Raw genomic sequence first — 22674 nt, forward strand, 5'->3', positions numbered from 1 at the left:
GTTGTGGTAACCCGTGTAAACAGACGATACTGAGCCCGCAAGCAGGCGCCGCCTCTCGTGCAGGTTCGTACCAATCAAGTCGGTCTTGAGGCGGGACGATGACTATCCGATGTGCTGGCAACAGGTTGCACTGGTAGTGGGGGAGAAATTCCCGATGTCCTCGCTTCACTGAGTAACATCATCTCATCAGCACTTCACAGAGCTGCTGTTGCTGGGACGGAGACAGGATCCTTGGTTGAGCAGTATCTCGAGATTTCAATCATCTTTGCAGGTGCAGTAGAATAAGTATCGTGGCGTGTGTTTACACAGCTGCTGCCTCTTTACTGTACATTTACGTTCGTGGGAAGTGGCGTACAGGTGGGGGAAAGTGCTGTGCAATAGCCGCGTTTCGCTGAGCGGGCATTTTATAGTATTTGGATAAGCAGAGATGGACACCTGTGGCTTTGTGATTGGATTTGGCAGCCGCGTTCATGTGTTTAGCTTTTCCTGCTTACGATAATGGCAGAAAACAATAACTGAGGAAGGTTTTTTTTATTTATTATTTTGTTAGTCGCTTTCCGAGGTTTGGATGCAGCTCAGTGTGTCGACTGCGCTTCTGTCCGTAGCGCTGCGTAAAGAAGCAACGAGAGGTTGTTAAAGCAGGTAAAGGCTCCAGTAGGATGCAACGGTGTGTGGCTGTGAGGCAGGTGAGTCGGCTGCTTATACGTGTATCCTGTCACTAAACTGTGGCCACAGAGGCCAGTGTAAACAAGCCGGAGGTTTCGACGCTCACCGATACTGGTTGACCGGATAGGTGTGACGCAATTAATCCAGGAGCAGACAGGTGCTTAGGGTGTTACTCTGCTCTAATGTCTGAAGTATCTTAAGTTGTCACATTGATATGAGTTTGAAAACGATATTATTTAATTCACGAAGAAAGCTGTGTAAATAATCTCACGTCTACCAAAGAGGCACAATGTAGTCTTTGTGTTGGAAAGTCAGCTCGGGACCATGGCAGTCACTTGGATCCTTGCCAACACTGTAGTTGATAGCTTATAACTCAGTGTATATTGGAAATTGTGGTATTTTTTTTCATTGGCTTTAAAAAATACATTGTTCCAGTACCAGTCGTGACCTAAAATGTGTGTTTTGAGTAGCACTTGAAGGTCACAAATGGGCGTTTGGGTAAACCTACCATTATTGGAGGACTTTTATTACCATATTGTTGCGAAACTGTCCATAACTCCCTTAACACTCACTCAGAGTGGCTTTTCACTTAAGATTATTCACTATAGTCACCTACACACAAGTGTTATTAACATTAGATTATTTTGGTTTGAAATGAGGCCCAGTGTTAATTCATCGTGGTCATTTATTGACTTCAAATGTCCTTGTATAGTGATATGTTCATGTGTTTTGTTTTTTTGTTAATGAAATGCTTTTTTCCAAACATACTAAAACCTAAAAAAATTAGTTAAACAAGTTTTTGTTTTACACGTGAGAAGTGTGGCACAAATTTAATTATATAACTGTGTCTATATTTGAAAATATTTAGTCTTTTTTTTTTCTCAGTTTATCAGTAAAATGTCAGGAAATGGTGGAAAAATTCACAGTCTCCTAGGTGATGTATTCATGTGTTTTATTTTGTCTTAGCAGCAACAGCAGTCTTAAAGAAAGGGTGAAATAATTTAAGTTGTAATGCTCTTATCAGACAGCACTGCTGACATTGATTCTGCATAAGTCACTCAGCTGTAGTATCAGAGTAACACATCTCATGCTCATGTGCCCAAAGGCTCAGTGAAAGTGGGAGAGAAAGTTGAAGCCCAGATGTGTGGTTTTAAGAAGGAGATGGGGGGCAAAGGAACAGGAGCAGAGAAAAGCCTGCTGGGTGACGAGAAGCAGAAGATTAATGGCAGATAGGCCCGCTTGGTGACATTCCTCCCTGTTTTGGTAAGGTCTTACCTTTTGACAAGTGACATAGTGTAAAGAGGAAACGAGGCGTCACCAAACGAGTGCTTGGCTTCAGCTTGCCAAACGTGTAAAACATTTGAGATTTCCTGAAATCAGTAGTTAGTCATACAGCATATTTACACCTAGGAGCTTTCAGCTTGACCGGCAATCAGCATTTGAGGGCTGAGCACCTTGGCAACAGCTAAGTAGACAATCATATCACTCTTTTACTTAAACCTGCACAGATTTCCAGACATAGCTCGGGAGAAGGCTGTTTTATAACCTTCCATTGATTGTATAAATGTCCAATGGGCAGTGTAATCAGCCCAGCACGTTGCTTGTTATTATGTTAGAGCAGGAGAATTAATTTATTTTGCCCTGTATTTATAGTCTCCAGATTGTCGTCCTTTAATTAGTCTCCTCACTTTGTATTTATTGCCTTTGTGGACAGTTTTCCGTACGTGTAGACTTTACCGTTGATGCCCTAGTTCTCAGTTTCTTCTTAATCTGTCCTTATTATACAAATGCAAACCACGCACAATGCTGAGGGTACAGGGAACGCCTGGAATCTTAAGAATGTTTTTTTAGGAAAGACAATGGCTGACTTTGATTCACAAATCTAACCTCATTAATAGTCAAGGTGCTGCAAGTTACACTATAACAAGCGGTCAGTTGGAGCGAGTTACACTTTAATTCCCGTGAGAGTCACATCCAAAAGTGCTAAAGACTGAGGAAACAGGCTGAGGTCATAGTGTGGTAGTGGAAAACAGAATTAGCAGAGCTTAAATACAAATATTTAAGTATGAAGGAGAAATAACACTTTGTGCACATCAAGAAGCTATTTCAAGAAGAGAATGTGACTGCAGCAACAAAAGTGTTACTTAATTTTCACAGATACTGAAAGAAATGACGCTTGTAAAATCAGATTGGGGTTTAACAGCAGGTTTGTGCATGTTTGTAGGTTTGTACGCAGCCTTGCATATACTTTATATATTTATTTCCAAGTGTGTGTTTATGTGCATACACTTGAGCTGATGTGTGTCACTGGACAGCTCAAAGTAAACAGTCTACGCCTGAGTGACTCCACTCTGAAGTCTGGTGACTGCGGAGACTCTGGCAAAGGCAGAAAGAGAGAGAGGGGAGGCCCATTCCTGATATAGCCCCTAGAGTTTAATGGTCCAGGGAGCCTGGACAAAAGGAGGAGTATGCACCTTCCCATTGTGTTCATCACCACATTCATTTTCAGAGAATGGTTTCAATGTAATCTATAAAATGAAAACCAACCTGCAAATATTTTGCTAATCATTTAAATTATTTCAGTCATTTCATTTTTAATGCCAGATGTACTGTACTTGTTCCACCTTCTATATGATATATTTTTTTTTTTGTCATGTATAACATAATAAAATATATTTGCATTTTAAACTGCTAGTTAGATAAAATGAGGACTTTGAAGCCATCACCATGGACTGTGGTTGATACTATTTTCTCACATTTAAAAGTAGCATTAAAGAGCAAATGCTCATTTCTCCTAATGATGACTTTTCTCCAAGCTCAAGCAGAGATAATTCTGGCGCCATGTTTGGATTTATTTTCCCAGACATTAGAAGGATCCTCCAGAGAAGAAGGCTAAATTGTAGTGGATTGGTGGAATGCACCTTTTAACATAATAAGAATTAGAAACAAAGTAACTACTGTTGCTGACAGTTTTGATTTGCTAATGTTGCCGCCCGTAGTGCAAATATATCTTTCTGTGTCTCATCAAGCACTTACAGTCGGTCAAAAAAACAGAAGCCACAGGTTGAAAACATAAAATATCTAAAACTTAGCGATTGAGTCAAGCAGTTGTTATTTTTGTGTCTTGTCTTGCGAGTTAATTTGCTGAAAACAGACACACAGCGTCATTATTGGCATGACTTTATAAATGAGAATCCACGTGTTGATCCCTCCTCTGTGTGGCGAGGCATTTCATACACAGCCACTCCTAATCCTACTGTGTTTTCCCTGCTTTTCAAACACACCCTCCGGGAAAACTAAGGCCTCAACGTGCACAAAGAGGTTCTTAGTGCCCGAGTAGCATATCTGGCATGAATACAAAACATTCTGGTTGAGAAGGAATTTAACTTGAAGAGCAGCAAAAAGAAAAAATGATGACAGATTCATCAAGGTGTACCTGCAAATTTTAGCTAAGTCGGTGTGACTCCACTGGGAAGAAGACGACAGTTTACACAAAGCTAAGGATAAGGGTATTGAAGGAGGGGTGACTAGGATGAGGCATCTGAGATGGAAATTACTTTTTGTCAAGCTTGAAAGAAAGAAAAGCAGTGCAATGGCTGAAACAAAGAGCCAGTGACAATTAGACAGGTTTGTCTTATGGGATAGATTAAAAAATTAGGTCAACACCTAAACCTTTGCCCTCTCATTTTCATATTTTGTTCTAACCTGATTTGCATTTCTGCTGTTCTCCCTCCCTCTCTGGCCAGGCTACTTGCAAAGAAACCAGGAAGTGAACATGAGCACTATCTCTACTGACAGAAAGGCTCTTGTGGATTACGGAGTTCAGATCCGTTTTATCAAGGACCTAGATGACACTGGTGGCGGTTATCCTGATAAATCCAGAGGAAGCAACAGCGCCACTCCTACTTCCAATAAATATGGGGTGGCAGTGCGGGTTCAGGGAATCTCTGGACAGCCTTATGTAGTCCTGAAAGATGGCGAGAAAGGTGATTCATATGGAGTTCAACTAAATTCTCCCACCTCCAGCTCAGGGTCACCTTCACCTTACAATAGCCTTCCTAAAATTAGTAAAGAACCAGCAGAATTTACAAACCCCTACTGCCCTGTTGTAAACACAGCACGATCCCCAGTTCCTCAGGCTGAGGATGAGGATGGGGAGATTTTTGGGAGCCCTCTAAAGCGACCACCAGGGGATGGTGAGGCAGGTACACAAGGGGAGGAGGAGCTTGGAGCTAGAAGAGATGGACAGGTGGCAAGGGCGAAAGCTGAATCCCAACTTAAAGCACCAGCCAGTGGAACAGAGAAAAAAAAAGCATGGACCAGTTCAGAAAAATATAATGAAGCAGGGCTGAAACCTGTCAAACTAAATGGGGTAGCACCCAGAAGAGTAGAACAAACTCTCCCTGGTTTCACTGGGTCTTTGGGGAGGCACAGTGGGAAAAAACAATGTACAAATTTGCTCTTGGAGTCATTCCCAGAAACACCGGCATCAGTTGAAGCAGACCCTGCCACAGCTATCGACACCAACTCCCTGGCCCCCATCAACAAGCTCATCAGTCAGTTCAACTATGGAACACCAGGCAGCACCCAACAGGCCAGAGGCCGCTCTGGAGCAAGGCAGCGCCTCAGGTTTGATGAGCGCAGGAGGTCCAGAAGTCTGGATGCTAGGAAAGATGTTCAGCCAGAGGTTTCCCTTCCGTCTCCTTCTTCTCCAACTGTGAATCCCTACGCTGTTCCTCGGTCTACCTCCTCCACTTTGTTGACATCATCTGCCTCAGCAAGTGGTAGCCTGGGAAGGAGTCCTGCATCTGTGGCCAAGGTGATGGCACTCGAGGCACCTAAACCGAGCTTCAAGTCACCAGGGAAGTTTGCTTCTAAGGACACCCCCCCAATTATAGCAAAAAAGCCCGTAAGTCATAGCAATGGATTGGTCGGGGGGGGATGATACTCTATTTGCAGATCTTAACTCTGCTCTATCTCTTGGTTTTAATGACTTTCTCTTTGAAGGAGACTCTTCTAAAGAGTCAAAATACAGAGCTCGTCAGTGGAGTGGAGGCTCCGGTTAAGCAAGCTTTTTACAACAGCAGGTAAAAAAAATACATATATGATATGATTTACTGAATGACTATTCATTATTACTTTACCTGGTTTAATTCTCTATCCATCTCATCAGCACCAGCGAGAGCGATGGATCCCTCAAACGAAATGTCAACCTCCATGAGACAACTGGCAGTTTAAAGGTAGAAGAAAAAATTTAATAAACATAATTTTTACATGAATATACAAAAAATATATCTTAAGTTATAGAACAGTGTTTTTTTTAAATAAATGATCTCATGTCAAACTCAAACATCCACTTGTTTCTCAACACAGACCCACAAAGAAGAAATTAAAAAAAAAAAAAAACTAAATAAATAAATAAACTAAATGCCAAATAACTAAATGACTTAAAATAGCTTATAAGTGAACCACTTATAAACTATTATGAGGAATTATGTTTTTGAGGTGTCTTGCTGTCTGCATTACTCTTGTGAAGAGTTAATAGTAAGATATTTTTGGTGTGATGGAATTTCTTCAAATTTGACACAAGCATCTACCAGGACTGAAGGATGAGCTGATTAGATTTTAATTGTCAAAGTCATTGTGAACTCATGTTCATCCCATTCTTGTTATGGTCGAATACCTGGAGGAAATAAGTTAAAATGGCCACCTGGACTCATGTATGAACTTATTAGAAAAAGGTCTGGACAGCAGTGCATGTAAACGGAAAATTGTTTGCAGAGGCATCAAACCACAATGTGGTAATTCAATGTTATTTTACTGTTAATGTGGGTGCAGTTACTTTAAGTACTGGATTAAAAGCTGTAGTAGTATTGTATTTTTTTTATTTGTCTCTCATTTAAACTTTTGTGTGAATCAAAAATGGGTGAGAGCCGTCTTCTTAAAGCTGATGAAGCTGACAAATGGTTAGCATCCTGTCCTCTTTTCTGAGGATATTAAATTTCTCTCTCACTTTAATTCTGCATATTCTCTTTTGCCAGACCAGGACATGAGAAAACTAAGGGGCATGCTGAATATTACTTTGTCAATTCTGGTGCCATTTTTGCTCCTTAGGACTCTTGTATACACCTCATTAAAATGGATTTTGCATGTTTTTATGAGCACAAGTATGGTACTTCATTTAAATTTGCACCCTTTTGCATAAATCTCCATACTGAAGTTATTCCTTTGTGTCCTTACCTTCTCATATTACATGCACTTGATTATGTATGATCCCTTGTTATGTGCTTTCGTGACCATGGCTGCCTGTGAATTATTTGCCCGCCTTGTAACTTGGCAACGATGCACCTGCAGTGAAAAGCTGTTGAGTGCTCAGTCTGCATGTTGAGGGTGCAGCCACTGTGAGCCATCAATAATTGAGTTGGACTGGAACCCTGCACCAGCTGGGGGATGTCTTGCTGAACGGGACAGATATCAGTCCGAGGGGTCTTGCTGGACAAAACCTGCTTCTGTTTCATGATGCTTTGCACTTCAGTAGATTTACTGGGGGATTTCTCATCCTCTTCAGAAGTGATAACAGCCACTGAACCATCCGCAGCCACATAAACTGCAGGATAAAGGGTTTTACACTGCTTTTTGGCCTGAGGCTATTTATTCTCCAGCTCTGCCTCTAAAGCAAAACATCGCTTTGTCTGTATAAAACCAAAACATCAGATCAGAGCAGCGTCTGATGAGTGTGTCTTGTAGCCTAAAGAGCTCTTTCAGAGACTGTTTTGGGGCATTCGTGATGCATTGAGTGTCCAGATTCATATACTGACACATTCTTAGCCTTTCATTTCAGGGGGTTACTTGGATTTGAAAAGTGTAATGTGACGCAGGGTTCACCTTCCCCTGGTATCACTGATGTCTGTGTCTCTAAGTGCTTGGGTGTGTTTTGACAGGTTTAATGTACTGTTACCAGTCAATGTGTGTCAGTAGGAAAGTGATAGAGTGCACTGCAGTTTGCCTCCCTGGTTAATAGAGAGAACACTTATCGCTGTTATTTGTTCAAAGTGACAGGAATATACCACAACTTTTTAAGTTAACTTTTTGAACCCGAGAAAGCTATTCCCTTTTCTGGGCTCCTCATCTGCATCTGCAATGGATATTAAAGTATGTTGGGTCTCCACCATACCAAAATCACAGCCAATAATAAAAACTGGCACAAAATGCAAAATAAACCCTACAGGTAACTGTAGTATCCGGGACAAATACACTTAAATTGGTACACTAGGTTACACTGAGCATATGCCTAAAACAATTAGACAATGAAACAACTAAAAACATTATATTACTGACCTTACATTTTACAGCTTTGTATTTTTTATAGACCTGAAGCTATTAAATAATTAATCAGAACAAAAGCAGCGCGGTGGTACCTGACCCCAATGTTGGGAGCCACTGGACTAGAAGCTGTCAGGATCACATCAGCCTAGGCTTTAAATAATTGCCATTTGTATGTATTTGTAGGCAGACATTAGTATTTCAGCTAATGTGTTTAACATCTCTTGTTTTTGTCAATACACATAAGAATACAGCTGATGCAATTCAGTCCAAGTGCTTAAAGGGGCTCAAAAATATTCTTAATTATGTTATCTTCCATTAATTTATCTCTTTTTGAGGACAGAGAAAAGCTTAAAGGTCCCAGAATGGGATTATCTGCAAACTGTCCTGCAGGGGACGACTGGAAAATGAAACAAATCTGTGCAAAATATATCTTCATATTCCATCCCTGATAACACAAATGTGAGGTCCTCGGGGGAGCAGAGCCGTCCTGTGATCTTCACTTTGTCTCTCTTTTCTGTCTCTGTGTCTGCGTCCTTGTAATGAGTGTGTAGGAGGATAAGAGAAGATTCATGGGCAGGCTGCGCTCCTTTTCAGTGAGCGGTGTGGGCGACGCATGAGCAGCCGATGCGGCTCTGCTCCCCTGTAGCCTGTCAGAAAGGCTTGTTTATGTGGAGAAAACTTCTTTTTTGACGATGTTTGAGCACACTGACAGGGGATCCTCTCCCAAAGAATTTTTTTTGGATGTCAGAAACTAGGGCAGTTTTTTTCCTTTAAAGTTCAAGATAGTACAGAGTGCATATTGTATTTGCAAGGACGACAGTGACACTGTTGCAATGTTTCCAATGCTGCTCTGAATGTCTTTGCGCCCTCTCTGTTTCTTTTTCTTTTTCTCTCCAACAATCTTCCTTACATTGTGTGTGTGTGTGTGTGTGTGTGTGTGTGTGTGTGTGTGTGTGTGTGTGTGTGTGCTTGTGCATGTGTGTGTATTTTTTGTGTACAGAAGGGAGATGTAGGCATCCAAAAGTTGAACCTTGAGGAACTTCAGGCACAACTCAATGACTGCAAGAAAGAGCTGCAGCAGGCCTATGATAAGTAAGGATATGTGTGTGTGTGTGCGCTAAATGTGCACTCAACACTTTTTTTTTATCAAATGGTCATTTCACTATTTTCACTATTGATTGATTGACTGGCTTGTTAAATAGTGTGGTGTTACAATATCAATAATGTAATTTGGTGTGTGTGTGTGTGTGTGTGTATGTGCACAGACTGGCTGAGGAGCGAATGGCCAGAGAAGGGGCAGAATCTCGTCTGCGCCTACAGGAAGATCAGCTGGCAGAGCTTCAGGAGGAGCTGAGGAGGGTTTCAGAAAACTACCCTCACTCAGACTCTCTGCACACGGTACTGAAACTCTGCACAGTTCCATACATAAAAGTAACACATCATTTCAGTTCCACGTCACGTTCTGTCTCTAAATGTGCACATTTCCTTTTGCAGGATTTGGCGATGCTGCAGGCAGAGCTGGCTGAGGCTGCTATGTTACGTCAGCGTCAGGAGGACACGCTCCGTCAGCGGGAGCGGGAGCTAACGGCCCTGAAGGGGGCTCTGAAGGAGGAGGTGGAGTGCCATGACAGAGAGATGGAGGTTCTAAGGGAGCAGTACAGCCAGGACATGGACAACCTCAACAGAACCATGGAGCAGGTCACACAGGTGGATACAGTACAATCACACAATACTTTATTTCAGCCTGTAAGTTAGAACTCAGTTTGACTGAACATATCTGAGCCTCAATTTGTTGAACAAGATATTTAAGACTGTTGTCAGGAGTTAAGGCTTAATTAAGTCAAGCATATTAGCCAAAATGGTTAAAACACTTAAAACATCAAATGAAAATAGTGCTGAGACAAATCATAAGGGACAAACTGTCTCAGCCCATAGAGGAATAATGATAAACCACAAAAATATTGTTCAAATTATAAATGGTAAATGCTCTGCACTCATGTAGCGCTGTTCTACTTATCCAGCAGGAAAAAATGCAGTTTTGCTTCTCATTTACCCATATCAATGCCATTCAAGGTGCTAGCTTGACCCACCGGGTGCAACTTGGGATTCGGTGTACCACCCAAAGACAATTTGACATATGGACGCCACACAGTTTCCTTAACGTGTCCATATATGCATGATTAAAGTAACTGTGTCAAACACCAGTACTGATCCGTAAAAACACTCAAGTTTGATCACAGTTTTAATATGTGACCAATGTCTATCTCTCTATCAGAGAAAACACTCTGAATTAAACAGAAATTTTGTGCTTTTACTTTGATGCTGGATGTGTATCTGTCCCAGTACATTTCAACAGGTGAGTTCAAAAATTTCTTTGATTCAGTTAACACAAAATGTTTGTTTTGTAACTGTTTGCTCTGAAGCAACACAAACTGACACAAAGGGATTCAACAAACTAAAGAACGAACAAACGAGGTGTTGTTTACACGGAACTACCCTGGTGCTTAAAAATACTCCACTGTGTACCACTTTGAAATGCTGCATTTTATGTGGTTCTTTACCACAGTGGTCCTTCACTCCACAAGGTCTTGTAGCCTGGATGTGTTTCAGATAGTAAACTTCACTGTGAAAGAATCAAACATTTATTCAGTGCCTTGTTCTCAGTTTCAAAGTGAACATAGAGACTAGTATGGAAGTTTTTTATTTTTCTTGGGGGGGGGGGTTATTTGTAAAGCTTTTCTTTTTTTGTTACAGATATTTTACCTTTTATGTGTTTATTCTCATGATGAGGTTTCAACTAAGAGGCTGCAGATTACAGGATGATGAACCAGGAAGGATTATACCTGTGAAACCTGCAGCAAAACCTGCAACACAGCAGTCACAATGAACGTTCCTCAGTTTCTGATCATTGAAATCGTTTATTCTGTTACATCATAGTCTTCTTACGCACCCATGGGATAGAAGCAGTTTAGACTTTTTTCTTTTCGGAGGAGCTCATTTTTGACATGTAGAGGCAGAACAGTCAGGTTATCCCTGTCAGGCACTTTTGTGTGTCCTGTATGAGTTAATAAGGTGATATTAATTTGTGCTTTGATGTCGCTTCCGTCTATTATACACCCAGGCTTTATCTTGTCATTCGGATTTATATGCCAGTATGCAGTCGGTGTTCAAAAACTGAGCCAGAGTACAACAAGGTCAGGCTCAGCCCAGTGTGCAAAGTTAGAAAAGAGAATTTTGCTACTTGTGATTTTAGTGGAAACTTTTTTCAGTTGAATTTCTGTGTCTACCAGTGGAGTATTTTTGAAGCATATATGTATCTACAGGAATAGATCATTATGTAGCAACAGCAGTGTCTGGGAAAAAGAAGCCTGCACCCTGAGAGCAGGCAATAAGCAGACAGGTTGTCAGCTCCATTTGATCAGGTGATTTACTTAGCAAGAGGAGAATTAAAAGTGGTTGGATCGCTCTTTGTGATGTCTGTAACATGCTGCATCTGTGTATCTGTCTGATATATTGGGGTGTTTTTCCTTAGGTAGAAGTATGTGTTATGTAGAAGATGAAGACATGCTGATGAAGGCGTAACACTAAACAGTTCTGTTTATCTGTTCCCTGGTGCTAAACACAAAAAGACACAAAAGAAAGTCAATTAAAAGAAAATGTGATAAATTCAGATGTGTGAAACAGCTTTTTATGTCATAATAATAAGAAGAATAAATGAATGTGACAAATAAACCTGAGCTATACTCTAAATATTTTCCTTTGTATGTGTATGTTTGTGGTCATATCATCAGTCTCAGGAGCAGATAGAGGAGGAGAGGGAGAAGGTGAATGCCTCCATGTTGACCTTGGAGAAGGAGCTGGACAGCAGCAGAGGTCAGGGACAGCAGTGGAAGAAGCAGCTGGAGGCCACCACACAAGAGCTGCACAGCACCAGAGAAGAGTTAGTGTCTCTTTAAGTCATATGTTTACATGAATATACTCTTTATTGCACCGCATACACATAAATTGCAAATGATGTCAAAAAAACCCCAAACATGTATCTTAAACTCAAATGTGCTGATGTATTTTGTGACGTGTATAGAGGTTATTCACATTACAAGACTCTCTAAATTGCATTAGTCCGCTGTGAGATTTAGATACAAATACTGCATGTTTTTCAGCATCTAACTTCAAAGATGTCTTTAAAAACACTACGTAAGCATTAAGTACCATTCAAAGACCACAAATATGTGTATAAACAGTTAATTTTACTGTAGACAAGCATGGTATTACTTTAGAACCATAAAAAAACAAACATACACATCTCCTGTCTTTACACCTACTTTTTATTGCTTTGAACGTGGTTTTAACATATTGGATACTCTGCATCACGCATCTAAAACACTCTAGACAGAATCAAAAGTGCTCACTGAAAACTTTAGAATATACTGTGAAAAGATACTGTAAGAACTAGTTGTGGTTCAGCCCTTTAAGATTCTCCAGAGTTATTTTAATGCATGCATCCTTTCACTTTTTATTTAGCAGGAGCGGGAAGCACGTCAGCAGTCAAATGTGAGAGCGAAGCTAAGTCTCACTCTGCTTGGCTTGAGTAGATTTAGACTAGTGTCTGCAATTCTCTTAAAAAGCTCATATATCTGAGATTTTCAAATTGATGTCATTTGTTTTGATCATTAGATACCTGAACTCTTACTAACAGCAATCCAGTCATAAAAAACCCAATCATGCTACTTTTTCAAACATATTTTAGAATTCAGATATTTATTCTAATTATTTAATATTTATCAGGAATAACATATTTTAATTAATATTATATGATGTCTTTTGTGTGTATCTATCCAAACGGTAAATTTCCATCTGCAGCCATTTTCGATATTGTTAAAATTAACTATTTAAATTTTATAGTTTTTAATCCAACAACATATTTCCTAATTTAATGACCAATGAGGATAGATGAATTTAAATCCATCAGTAAATGATACATCTCAGTGTATGTTTACAATTTCTACAATAGTCTGTTTCCTAAACAATACAGTGTGATGTTTCTTTGTTTTTGCACAGTAGTTTGTTTGTCTATCCTATCTTTGGTGTGTGTTTGCAGTGTGTAAGCTCACAGTTTGTGTGCATGTAACAGACAGGTGACAAATTAAAGGAAAAAATAAATGAATTGTCTTAGCAACATGCTGGGCCACCACATTTTTAGTGCAGCTTGCCTTTAATTCTGCAAGTGTCAGTTATTCCACTGGAGAGATGAAGCCGCATTCCTCCCAAAGAAATTCCCTCATTTGGTGTTTTGACGATGGTGATGGAGAACACTGTTTGTAGTGAAACTTCCCTCCAAGGATCCAAACCATGGCAGAAAATGCCTCCCAAAGCAAAACAGTTACACTTACTATATTACTTACTATGGCTCAAGCATTCATGTCTTAATCATTCTCATACACCACACATCCACTCATCTAGTTTTCAAGAACATGGTGAGTTATTCATCTCACTACATCACTGTTTACCACATCCCTTTGGACCAGTGACTGGGGTTTTTGCACCACTGAACTCAAATGTGCATTCATATTTGTATTGAGGCATTTATGTACTGCAACTCTCTACTATAATACCCAATATAATATACTTCTCTATGCCTATTTTTTAAGCGACTGGATCCTCTGATCATTGACATTCTCACTCATCATGGTTGTTATATGTGTGCTGTTGACCATGTGTTCTGACCCTAGTCACTGATGTCTTTCCAATAGATTTAAATGCAGACCTCGTCTTGTTTCAACTTAGATCTTTTCCGTGTGGCATCTTGATTCAAAATCAACTGCGCCTTAATATATGCCAAAGACAGGACCGGATAATAATTGCTCAGCATGCCGTGCAATTTAGTGGAAACATCTGCATTCATTATATTTCTCTACTCTTTATTCAGGTTTTCCTTTAATTTGTCGATCCTCTGTATGTACGGTATACAGAGCAGCTGTTAACACTGTGGGTTTTTAAGATCTACTTTTTTTTTTGGCAGGCTCCAGAAAACTCATTCAGAGAAGGAAGAATTGAAAGACAAGTTAAAAGATCTTCAAGATTCACTTCCCACTGCATCCGATGACAAACATTCTTTAGAAAAGGTAATTCCTATGTTAGTCATAAGGGAGAACACATTATGTTTTGTGTGTGGGTGAAATACAGGGGCTCATCTCTTTTGTTTTATTGTATGTCTTATATTTTTGCATTGGCACAGCAGTAATGTGGTACAGCCATACAGCGTTTTCTTTGCATTGCATTTAGATTCATTTTCTCCTTTTCATTTTTTCTACACAACAACACAAATCACACAATCATGCCCCACACTCATATTAACACATTGCTATGGACCCCGGTACATTCCTCACACGCACAGTATTCATCTCTGATTACTTATCCCAAGGAGCTTCAGCGTTGCCATGACGATCTGAAGCAGGCTCGCGCTGATGTGGACAAACAAAAGGGCAACTTGCACAAGAAGAGCGAGGCACTTGAAGCTCTGGAGAAAGCCAGTAGAGAGAAAGAGGCTGCGCTTCTGTCTGAGATCAGCAAGTTGAAGGAGCAGTCACAGTTAGAAAAGGCAGAGCTGGAAAAGTCACTCGAGAAGGCAAAAAAGGTGAAGCATCATCTGGGCACTGTGGAATAAGATTACATTTGATCATACAAACCCTTTTAATGCATAAAAATACAACATAATTGTTTAAAATTACATTAATCCAATAAATTCAATATCTAATATCACTGTTCTGTTTCATCTTCCCTTCTTTTCTCTCTGTCTTGATCCACTTGTTCTACAGTCATCAGTTGGATCTACAGGTACAACCGTGGTGGACCACGGCACCAACCTGGAGCTCCAGGAGGCAAACATTCGCCTCCGTGAGCGGCTGGCTCGCATGGTACTGCACAAGAAAGACAGTGCACAACTGTACACGCACACATGCACACAGAATTATGTAAACATAAACACTGTACAGAACAAAGGAAATAGCCTCCCACACAAATGCTATTTTCAACAGAAAGATGTGAACAAAATTAGATCAGAAGAAAAACTTTAATCCCTGCAAGAGTACTCTGCAATATGCTCAATGCATGTTAGAGCACCGTTTTACTACAGCTGTGGTAGTGCATTATCTTCTTGGCTTTTATGTGAGATGATGTGTGTGGGTGCAAAATGATAGAGTAAAAATTTAGCCTGGAGTATGGATAAAGTGATCAATCTGCTCTAACTGTACTTTGAATATGAAAAGTCTAAAGCCAGTTTGGTTCTTTTTTTTACCACCCTTCTTATTTTATGTAACATATATAACACAGCCAATTACAAAGGCTCATGATGTAGTGCTAAACAAGGTTGCTGTGTTGTAGATAAAAATCATAAATGCCCAGATAAGCTACCAATTAATTACACTACTAGTGACAACATAAAAATGAGTCCATATTTGCTCATTCACTAGACGAGGCTTCACTCCAGCATGCCCCGGAGCTCTGAGTCTGAGGATACGGTGGACGTTCTGGAGGATGAGAACCGATCCCTAAAATCTCAGCTTGAGGAAGTCAAAAGAGGCGTCGCCCGCCTGAGCAAGGAGAAGGATGAGCTGACCCAGCGTCTGGAGGAGAGAGACTTGGAGAGAGAGGTGCTGAGAAGGGGCAAGAGTGACTTAGAGGAGCAGAAGAGGCTGTTGGATCGAGCCCTTGAGAAGATTAACAAAGAGGTGTGTGTTAAAATTAAATGAACGTCTTGGTTTGATAATGTGTGGTGATGGTGTCTTCTCTTACTTTTCTCTCACTTTGCCTTTCCCATTGTCAGATGGAGATGATGATGGGAGATTCCCGACAGTCAGTGGTCACATTGCAAACACAGCTGGACGACTTCAGGGAGCGCTCGAGGAAGGACCTGCTGGAGGCGCAGCGCAATAGCAAAGACAGGTTGGCTGAGCTGCAGAGGACCCAAAGCAACCTGAAAGTCCAGCAAGAAGAGGTGAGGATAAAGGGGCTGAAGAGATTAGCATATTTGGCTGTTTTTTGCTAAAGCAATAGTGTTCAGGAGTAAAAGATGCAACAGAATTAGACACTAATCTTTATCTCACCCTCATCTTCACACATTGAGCCACCAGGTCGCTATGTTTATTACGAAGGCATGAAAAACAGAAGAATATAAAATATATGCAATGCAATGTTTTTTTGTTTTCAGATTTCCCGTCTGAAAAAGGAGCTATTGTTGTGCAGTGAGGAAAGAGACAGTGCGCAGTTGGAGAAAGACCTTCTCAACAACCGTCTGAAACACTTGGAGAGTGAACTAGAATTGGAGAAAAGCTCCCACAGTGACCACAGCAGGGAGATCAGGGGCCTGGAGGTAAGGATTTGAAAATTCGAGTGATGAACTAGGAAATCTAAAGATAAGTGGGAGTACATCTGGGATGTGTCAGCAAATGAAATTTAAGGATAAGGAAATGAGGTCGTACAACAAGGAAATGTGTTACAGTGTGTTTTCTGTATCTGTGTGTTTTCACAGGATAAGATTAAGTCGTTGGAGATCGAGCTGGATGAGGAAAGGAGCAGCGTGGAGCTTCTGAACGACTCCATCACACGTAGCAGAGATCAGGTGCAACATGCAGATATTTGAATACGCATCCTAATAATCAGGAGGAATTTCTGCATAATGCTGTATGGTATTACAGGTTTTCTTACACACTTATTCTGCTCTCCGTTTGCTACTTTGTCCTCTCAGGTGGACCAGCTTCGTTCAGAGTTGATGCAGGAGCGTTCAGCAAGACATGACCTGGAGATGGACAAGAGTTCACTTGAGAGACAGGTACTGTTGAGTCCCTGGAGATGTGCGCACATGCACACAAACACTTGTGTTGTAGTCAAGACCACTTAATCGAGACCAAGACCAAGTCAAGACTTCAAGATCTCACACAAAGCAAATACTGCCCAAATAGTGCACTATCTATCTATCTGCCTATCTATTAAATTATTACAAAGTAGATTGATTGGTCTGATCTTGACTTGGTCTCGCTCTGTCTTGGTCTTTGTCTCACTGACGCATACACACACACCTTATAACCTATTTACCTTGCTGCCCTTCCCGTTCAGGTGAAGGAGTTGAAGTCTCGTGTGGCAGACATGGAGGGACAGTCTCGGCCTTCAGCTGGAATCAACCTGCTAGAAAACAAAATTCAAGAGTTAGAGGAGAGGCTACGCAGTGAGGAACGGTATGACTAGAGACAAAAGCTCAATTAAAAAAAAAAAAAAAGAAGAAGCAACCTCTGCATTGTATCTAACTATACTTTTTTTAATGAGCTGAGCTTTTTTTATTGACCCAGAGTAACATCAGCTCCCACACACTGTTAACACTTGTACTGTATATACATGTACGTACCAGAAAGAAAATCAAATCTTAAGGACCCAGCAATCCATCAGGGACAAGGAAAAACCCACAACATCCCTCATGAAAATATAGCACTGTCTTTTACAGAGAGAAGGCCAGTATCCAGGCGTCTCAGCGTCGGATGGAGAGAAAACTTAAGGAGCTAAACGCTACGTTAGACCAGGAGAGAAGTCAGCACGTTGAACAAAGAGATCAGGTAAAGATCAACACCTGCATGCAAATTCTGCAGTCCTTAGTGTTTGCTTGTGTGTGCTTGTCAAATTTTAAATGTTCATACTGAATTTAACCAATTACAATAGTTTCACATGTGGGGAAATACAGTCTTTTCCTGCTGAAAGCTGATTGGTCCATACCACTGTCTGTTTGTATGATAAATGGGAAGGTGTCACCAGTAACTAGGGTAGTTAGTCTGTTACAGTATATAAATACCCGTAAAGCCGTAACATTTTCACTTAATTTTTAAAACATTTTATTTACAATTTTTAATTAGTGAGCTGTGGAGATGCTAGTAGGGACCTTTTCACAGCCATGCTGGAAGTTTCCCCTCGTTTTCACTGTCAGGTTTTCTGACTGCGTGTCTGTGCAGCAGAGTTAGAATTATGCACTTTAATTAAATTAAATTAATTAAAGAGTTATTTATACAGTACATACTACTTGATCTACACCTGCCTAAACCTGCTGTTTAATCATTAAAGCAGATTTAACACTGGTTAATTGCTTCATTTCAGACTAATCTCATCTCTACTCCTAACCCAAACCTAACCTTACATTGCCACCCGAAGGCTCCCTGACTTCCCTTAACCCACCGTCTTTCTGCTGTCTCGACCTTTTTTATGTAGCAGTAGCTGCTTCTCTACAAAGCCATATACTCATGAAAACCCCTGCCTTTAATCCCCGCCTGCGTGACTTCACTCTACCCTGAATCTTTACCTGTGGCCTCCTCTGTTCCCCTTTAACCCCCTGCCTCATCCTCTCCTTCCCTAGCTGTCTTTGCGAGTGAAGGCTTTGAAACGGCAACTGGATGAGAGCGAGTTAGAGGTGGAGCGTCTGGAGGGCGTCCGCCGCAAGGTTCTTAGGGACCTGGAGGAGCAGCAGGAGCTCCAAGAAGCACTACATGCCAAAGTCACAGCACTGGAGACTGAATTAAAGTAAGGTTTTAATCCCTGTGAAAAAAAAATGTTGATTGAAGATTTTATTCAGTCAGAAAAAAGTATATTACTGTAAGTCAGCTTATATTTGAGAATTTGACTGTATTATTCACTCTATTAATATTGATGCCATGTGTCATCTGTACACTAGGTGGCACTCTAGTAGCTATAAACATCATGTAATGTAAAGAAGTACTGACTCAATGCTGGTTTCTCTTTGCTTCTTCTCAGGAGAAAGTCCCAGCACACACACCGTGCAGCTCTGGGCTCCTCCACTTTAAGCTCTGAAGATGAGGACAGTTTTTATGACTTGAACAAAACCTCCGTTCGCAGTGTAAGCCAACTACAGTCCAGCAACTGCTAGAGGAATAACACAGCACAAATAAGAAAGAAGGAGAAAAATAAAAGAATTTTCACTGCAAAAACATTTTGTCTTAGAAATGTGCTCAGGGCATCAAGGAGACACTTGTGTGAAGAGCTCGGTTGCCATGCAGTACAGAGTTTCTGTTTTATTTTTAGTGCAGCAGTCCAACAGAGAGAGAGGTTGTTAGGAAAATTAAATTGCATTGTCAAGCTTCAGCTGTGATTAAGATTGGTGTGCTACTGTCACGTTTGATCTGGCTGACATTCATCTGTTTTTCTGTTACGTTGAAGAGGAACTGCAATTACAGTTAGAAGTTTTACCTTACGAACACAAACTTTTCAAAAATGCCTTTTGTTCTATATTACACTGACCACATTTACTGTATACTACTACTGTAGCAGAATACTGTGGAATAGTTTATGTTCAGAGGTCACACAGTACTGGGGTATCTTACCTCTTTGGCTTCACTAATGTCAGACCTGCAAATCTAAACTCATTTTAAACCAAATCACCACATGTTTCTTTTTGTACCTTATTGTTCACTTTGTTGGTTTTATCTGTGTTTGCTGTTGCATGATAAGTTATATCTGCCAGTGTTGTTAATAGTGTATTGTAGTGTATTGAAAGCAGAACATTTTTTACCTGTGAATGTGACAATGAACCATTTAAAAAAGCCTATATTTTACTTTGTATTGCCTGTGCTCACCTGTTACCCAAGACAATCAAATATATACACCGTAGCACTGTGTATCCTCAGAGGTTAATCTTCTCCCTATGAACTTTTCTACTTAATGACCATATTTTGAAATATACATTATGTACTCAATAATCATGTGCATGTTTTCATTTAAAACCTTTAAAATTGTTTTAATGTCAGTACAGCATGTGTTCTGTTTATATGCTGCTGTGAGGATTTAAGATCTTTGCTTGACTATGATTGCATCTTTTGTACTGTACATTCCTAGTGGGAAAAATATTAGCTCGGTGTTTTTCTCTTTGTGGCACCTGGCTGTCATGAATGTTGATTGCTACCCCTGGTAGGTATTGATGGTGTGATTACATTTTTAAAAATGTCACTTTCAAAATTTGTATTTGGGCAGTTGCATGTACGATGGCTATCAAATCCAAAATGTGTTTATTAAGCTGCTGGTGATATGTGATATGCACTGCACAGCTTTGTAAGCTTACCAAAAGGTTTGCCTGTTAAGTCAGATACAGTAAATTGTGTACCATAAATGAGCAATATTCCATCTGTTTTTCTTATTTTCTTATTTGTTTGATCCTTTATATTTTAAATATGCTTATTCTAAATTGGGCAATAAACATTTTGAGTATATTACAGACAGGAGACAGAAGCAAAATAAGCATAGGACAACCAGGAACATTGTGTTTTGGGTTGGCATCTTAACCCTTATGAAATGGGGGCATTGTCCCTTTTATTAACAATATGCAAGCCTGATCCTAGCACTCATTAATTCATGTCTTATCTTTACTCCATTAAACTTTCAATCCATCACTTCTTTGTGACCAAGCAACCAGATTGAAGGGAGAGTAACATATCTGTCTGTACACCTGTGAATTTAAAAACAGTCCAAATGGTAAGTTTCTGAGCAGACCTCCAACCATTTTCAGCATGAAGCTGGTGGAATTTTCACCGTAGTACAGAGATAAAGGTATGTGCACTGCAGATTTAAGAGCTTCTCTTCTGTCTGATGCTTCTGTGTCAAAGGAAAATGTCACTGATAATCAAATTTAAAATTTTACAAAATATACAAACTTCCTGACACTTATAGGACTTCTCATCTTCTAGAATTAATGTAAATTAATAATAACTGCATCAACATTGTTTACAGCAAATATGTAAACATAGTTTTGACTTTTATATTTTTGTATCATATATGTTTTTTTAGAGCCTGAGTCCTGTATTATCTAGATTCTTTTTAGCTCAAGCAGCTCTGCAAGGCACAGATGTGATTAGGAGGAACCAAAGCCACAGAGAAGAACAATATTACAATTTCAGACAGAAAATGTGTTATGAATCATTTACACTATGTCAGAAACCTGCATTTTTACATAATAATAACTTGAAATTCCCCAGTATTATTTATTATTTAATAAACTTGTTCCTGAACCAACTTTACTTTTAGCATTAATAACCATAACATTAGGAGTAAGTTTTATTAATATTTGGCATTAATATTCAGATAAAGTGTTTTTTTTTTTTTAAATGTAACATTTTCCAAGGCTCTCATCTGCAATGTGAATCATCAGTGTGCTTCTTTTAGCTCTGGCTGAGTTTTTCCCCTTAGAGACACAGAGTCTGTAATCCTTCGTTAGTTTACTGTAATTACTGGGGACACCAAGCTGTAATCATGACTCCACCTCCTCCAGCCTCCCAGTCTTTCTCCCTATACTTCACTAGCTCCTCTGTTGTTATTTTTTTATTTTAGGGATTCAAGGACACATCCAAAACCCCATACATTTTAGTGTAAAGTCCAGTAAGTGTCGATAAATGATCAATAACCAACATCAGTGACATTGTTTCTAATTATATCTGGATTTATACTGTAGTTCAGTCTGAGCAATAAGTGGAGCTTTGCTCTGAGTGACACATGATGTACTTTACTGTCGCTCATCATATAATTTGCAGCACTCAACGTATTAGTGGTACGAATGTATTTTCATGACGTTTGAGTCAATGAGCAGCATTCATGTTTCTGGTTGTGAATCATATTGATGATGCAGAAATGGATATAAGCTAATATTTGCATGTTGGCTTAGCACAGAATATTTTAGCTGCATAAAACATATTGCATTATTCACCACAACTTCATGACTTCAGTCCTTTCATTGAAAAATCTGCTTTAAGAAAGCATGCAGTTTACATTGTATGCTATACAAAGAAGACTACTGATCTAACAATGGTAGAGCCATTTATCTAATCCAGTATATACACTTTGGGCTGGGCTTTTCAAAATGAGCAGACTTTGGAATTTGTGTCTTTCCTGCCAGAGGTCTTTTTACACCACTTGGTGTTTTACACAAAGCAGATGTGCTGCAAATCAAGTAGGTTATTGTATTTTAGTGTAACAGAACAAACAGTTCTTAAAATAACATTAAATTATGTCTAAGACCAAGCAGTAAAACATAATTACACGATGTCAGCCAGGCCAGAAGAATATTATATAAAATAAAAACTAGGCTTACTGGTGTTAACCTGATTTAAGGATTCAATTCTGGTCTTTCCATGGCAGTGGCTTTTAAATAACTGTATGCCACACCTCTCTGAAAGCAAGTAACAACAGAAAAATAAAGGACGTGAAATGTTCTCATAGAAAGATTCTTCAGAATGTTTTTGTTTCTTTTCTTTTCATGAATTTCTTCTCGTAACATGTTGACGAATACATGTGAACCTGAGTTACATGTATGCTTTATTTTTTCTCTCACAAAACCCTCTTTAGAGCTCAGCTTATTTCTTACAGGTCAACAGGTCAACAAAGATCATTGTATTTTCACGGTCCCAAACTGTACCAAATGCTGAAAGTCAGACACTTTCTCTGCGCTGATATGTCACAAAAAGCTTTAAGTCACCAAAGGTAAATGAGCTCAGCTACTGGCCTAAGTGCACAATAAGGAAGAGTAAGTGATACCAGAGCCACCTGGCATGTGACAGGACTGTTACCAAACAGGACTACATCCTATTTGCAGGTCTGACAGCTGATTAGCCACAGTGCAGAGGAGCTGCTAGAGAAGTACAGGAAAAC

At 39.8% G+C, this 22674-nt stretch overlaps 1 protein-coding gene across 3 annotated transcripts; it reads left to right on the top strand.

Moving 5' to 3' along the window:
• Positions 1 to 111: 111 nt before the first annotated feature.
• Positions 112 to 20158, top strand: cgnb (cingulin b). 3 transcript variants are annotated; one of them, XM_067498347.1, is made up of 21 exons: positions 256 to 271; positions 551 to 686; positions 4413 to 5575; positions 5674 to 5753; positions 5840 to 5906; positions 8993 to 9084; positions 9258 to 9390; positions 9487 to 9699; positions 11784 to 11932; positions 14012 to 14114; positions 14387 to 14626; positions 14808 to 14906; positions 15462 to 15719; positions 15815 to 15985; positions 16199 to 16360; positions 16520 to 16609; positions 16736 to 16819; positions 17104 to 17222; positions 17486 to 17594; positions 18383 to 18546; positions 18778 to 20158. In XM_067498347.1, the coding sequence occupies exons 3-21, from the start codon at positions 4442 to 4444 to the stop codon at positions 18908 to 18910; spliced, it is 3600 nt and encodes a 1199-aa protein (XP_067354448.1). In that variant the 5' UTR covers positions 256 to 271; positions 551 to 686; positions 4413 to 4441; the 3' UTR covers positions 18911 to 20158. The 3 variants fall into 3 exon arrangements, with proteins under 3 accessions (XP_067354439.1, XP_067354458.1, XP_067354448.1); XM_067498338.1 differs by lacking the exon at positions 551 to 686 and having other exon boundaries at positions 112 to 271; XM_067498357.1 differs by lacking the exon at positions 551 to 686 and having other exon boundaries at positions 112 to 271; positions 14414 to 14626.
• Positions 20159 to 22674: the final 2516 nt, after the last annotated feature.

This window comes from Channa argus, chromosome 1 (genome assembly GCF_033026475.1).
Source record: "Channa argus isolate prfri chromosome 1, Channa argus male v1.0, whole genome shotgun sequence".
Classification (NCBI taxonomy): Eukaryota; Metazoa; Chordata; class Actinopteri; order Anabantiformes; family Channidae; genus Channa; species Channa argus.

Bases quoted from the DNA above. Each gene is read 5' to 3' on its own strand.
- cgnb (XM_067498338.1), top strand. From the start codon at position 4,442: ATGAGCACTATCTCTACTGACAGAAAGGCTCTTGTGGATTACGGAGTT. The intron at 9,391-9,486 runs GTACTGAAACTC...TTCCTTTTGCAG, and splicing joins ACTCAGACTCTCTGCACACG to GATTTGGCGATGCTGCAGGC. The intron at 16,820-17,103 runs GTACTGTTGAGT...CTTCCCGTTCAG, and splicing joins AGAGTTCACTTGAGAGACAG to GTGAAGGAGTTGAAGTCTCG.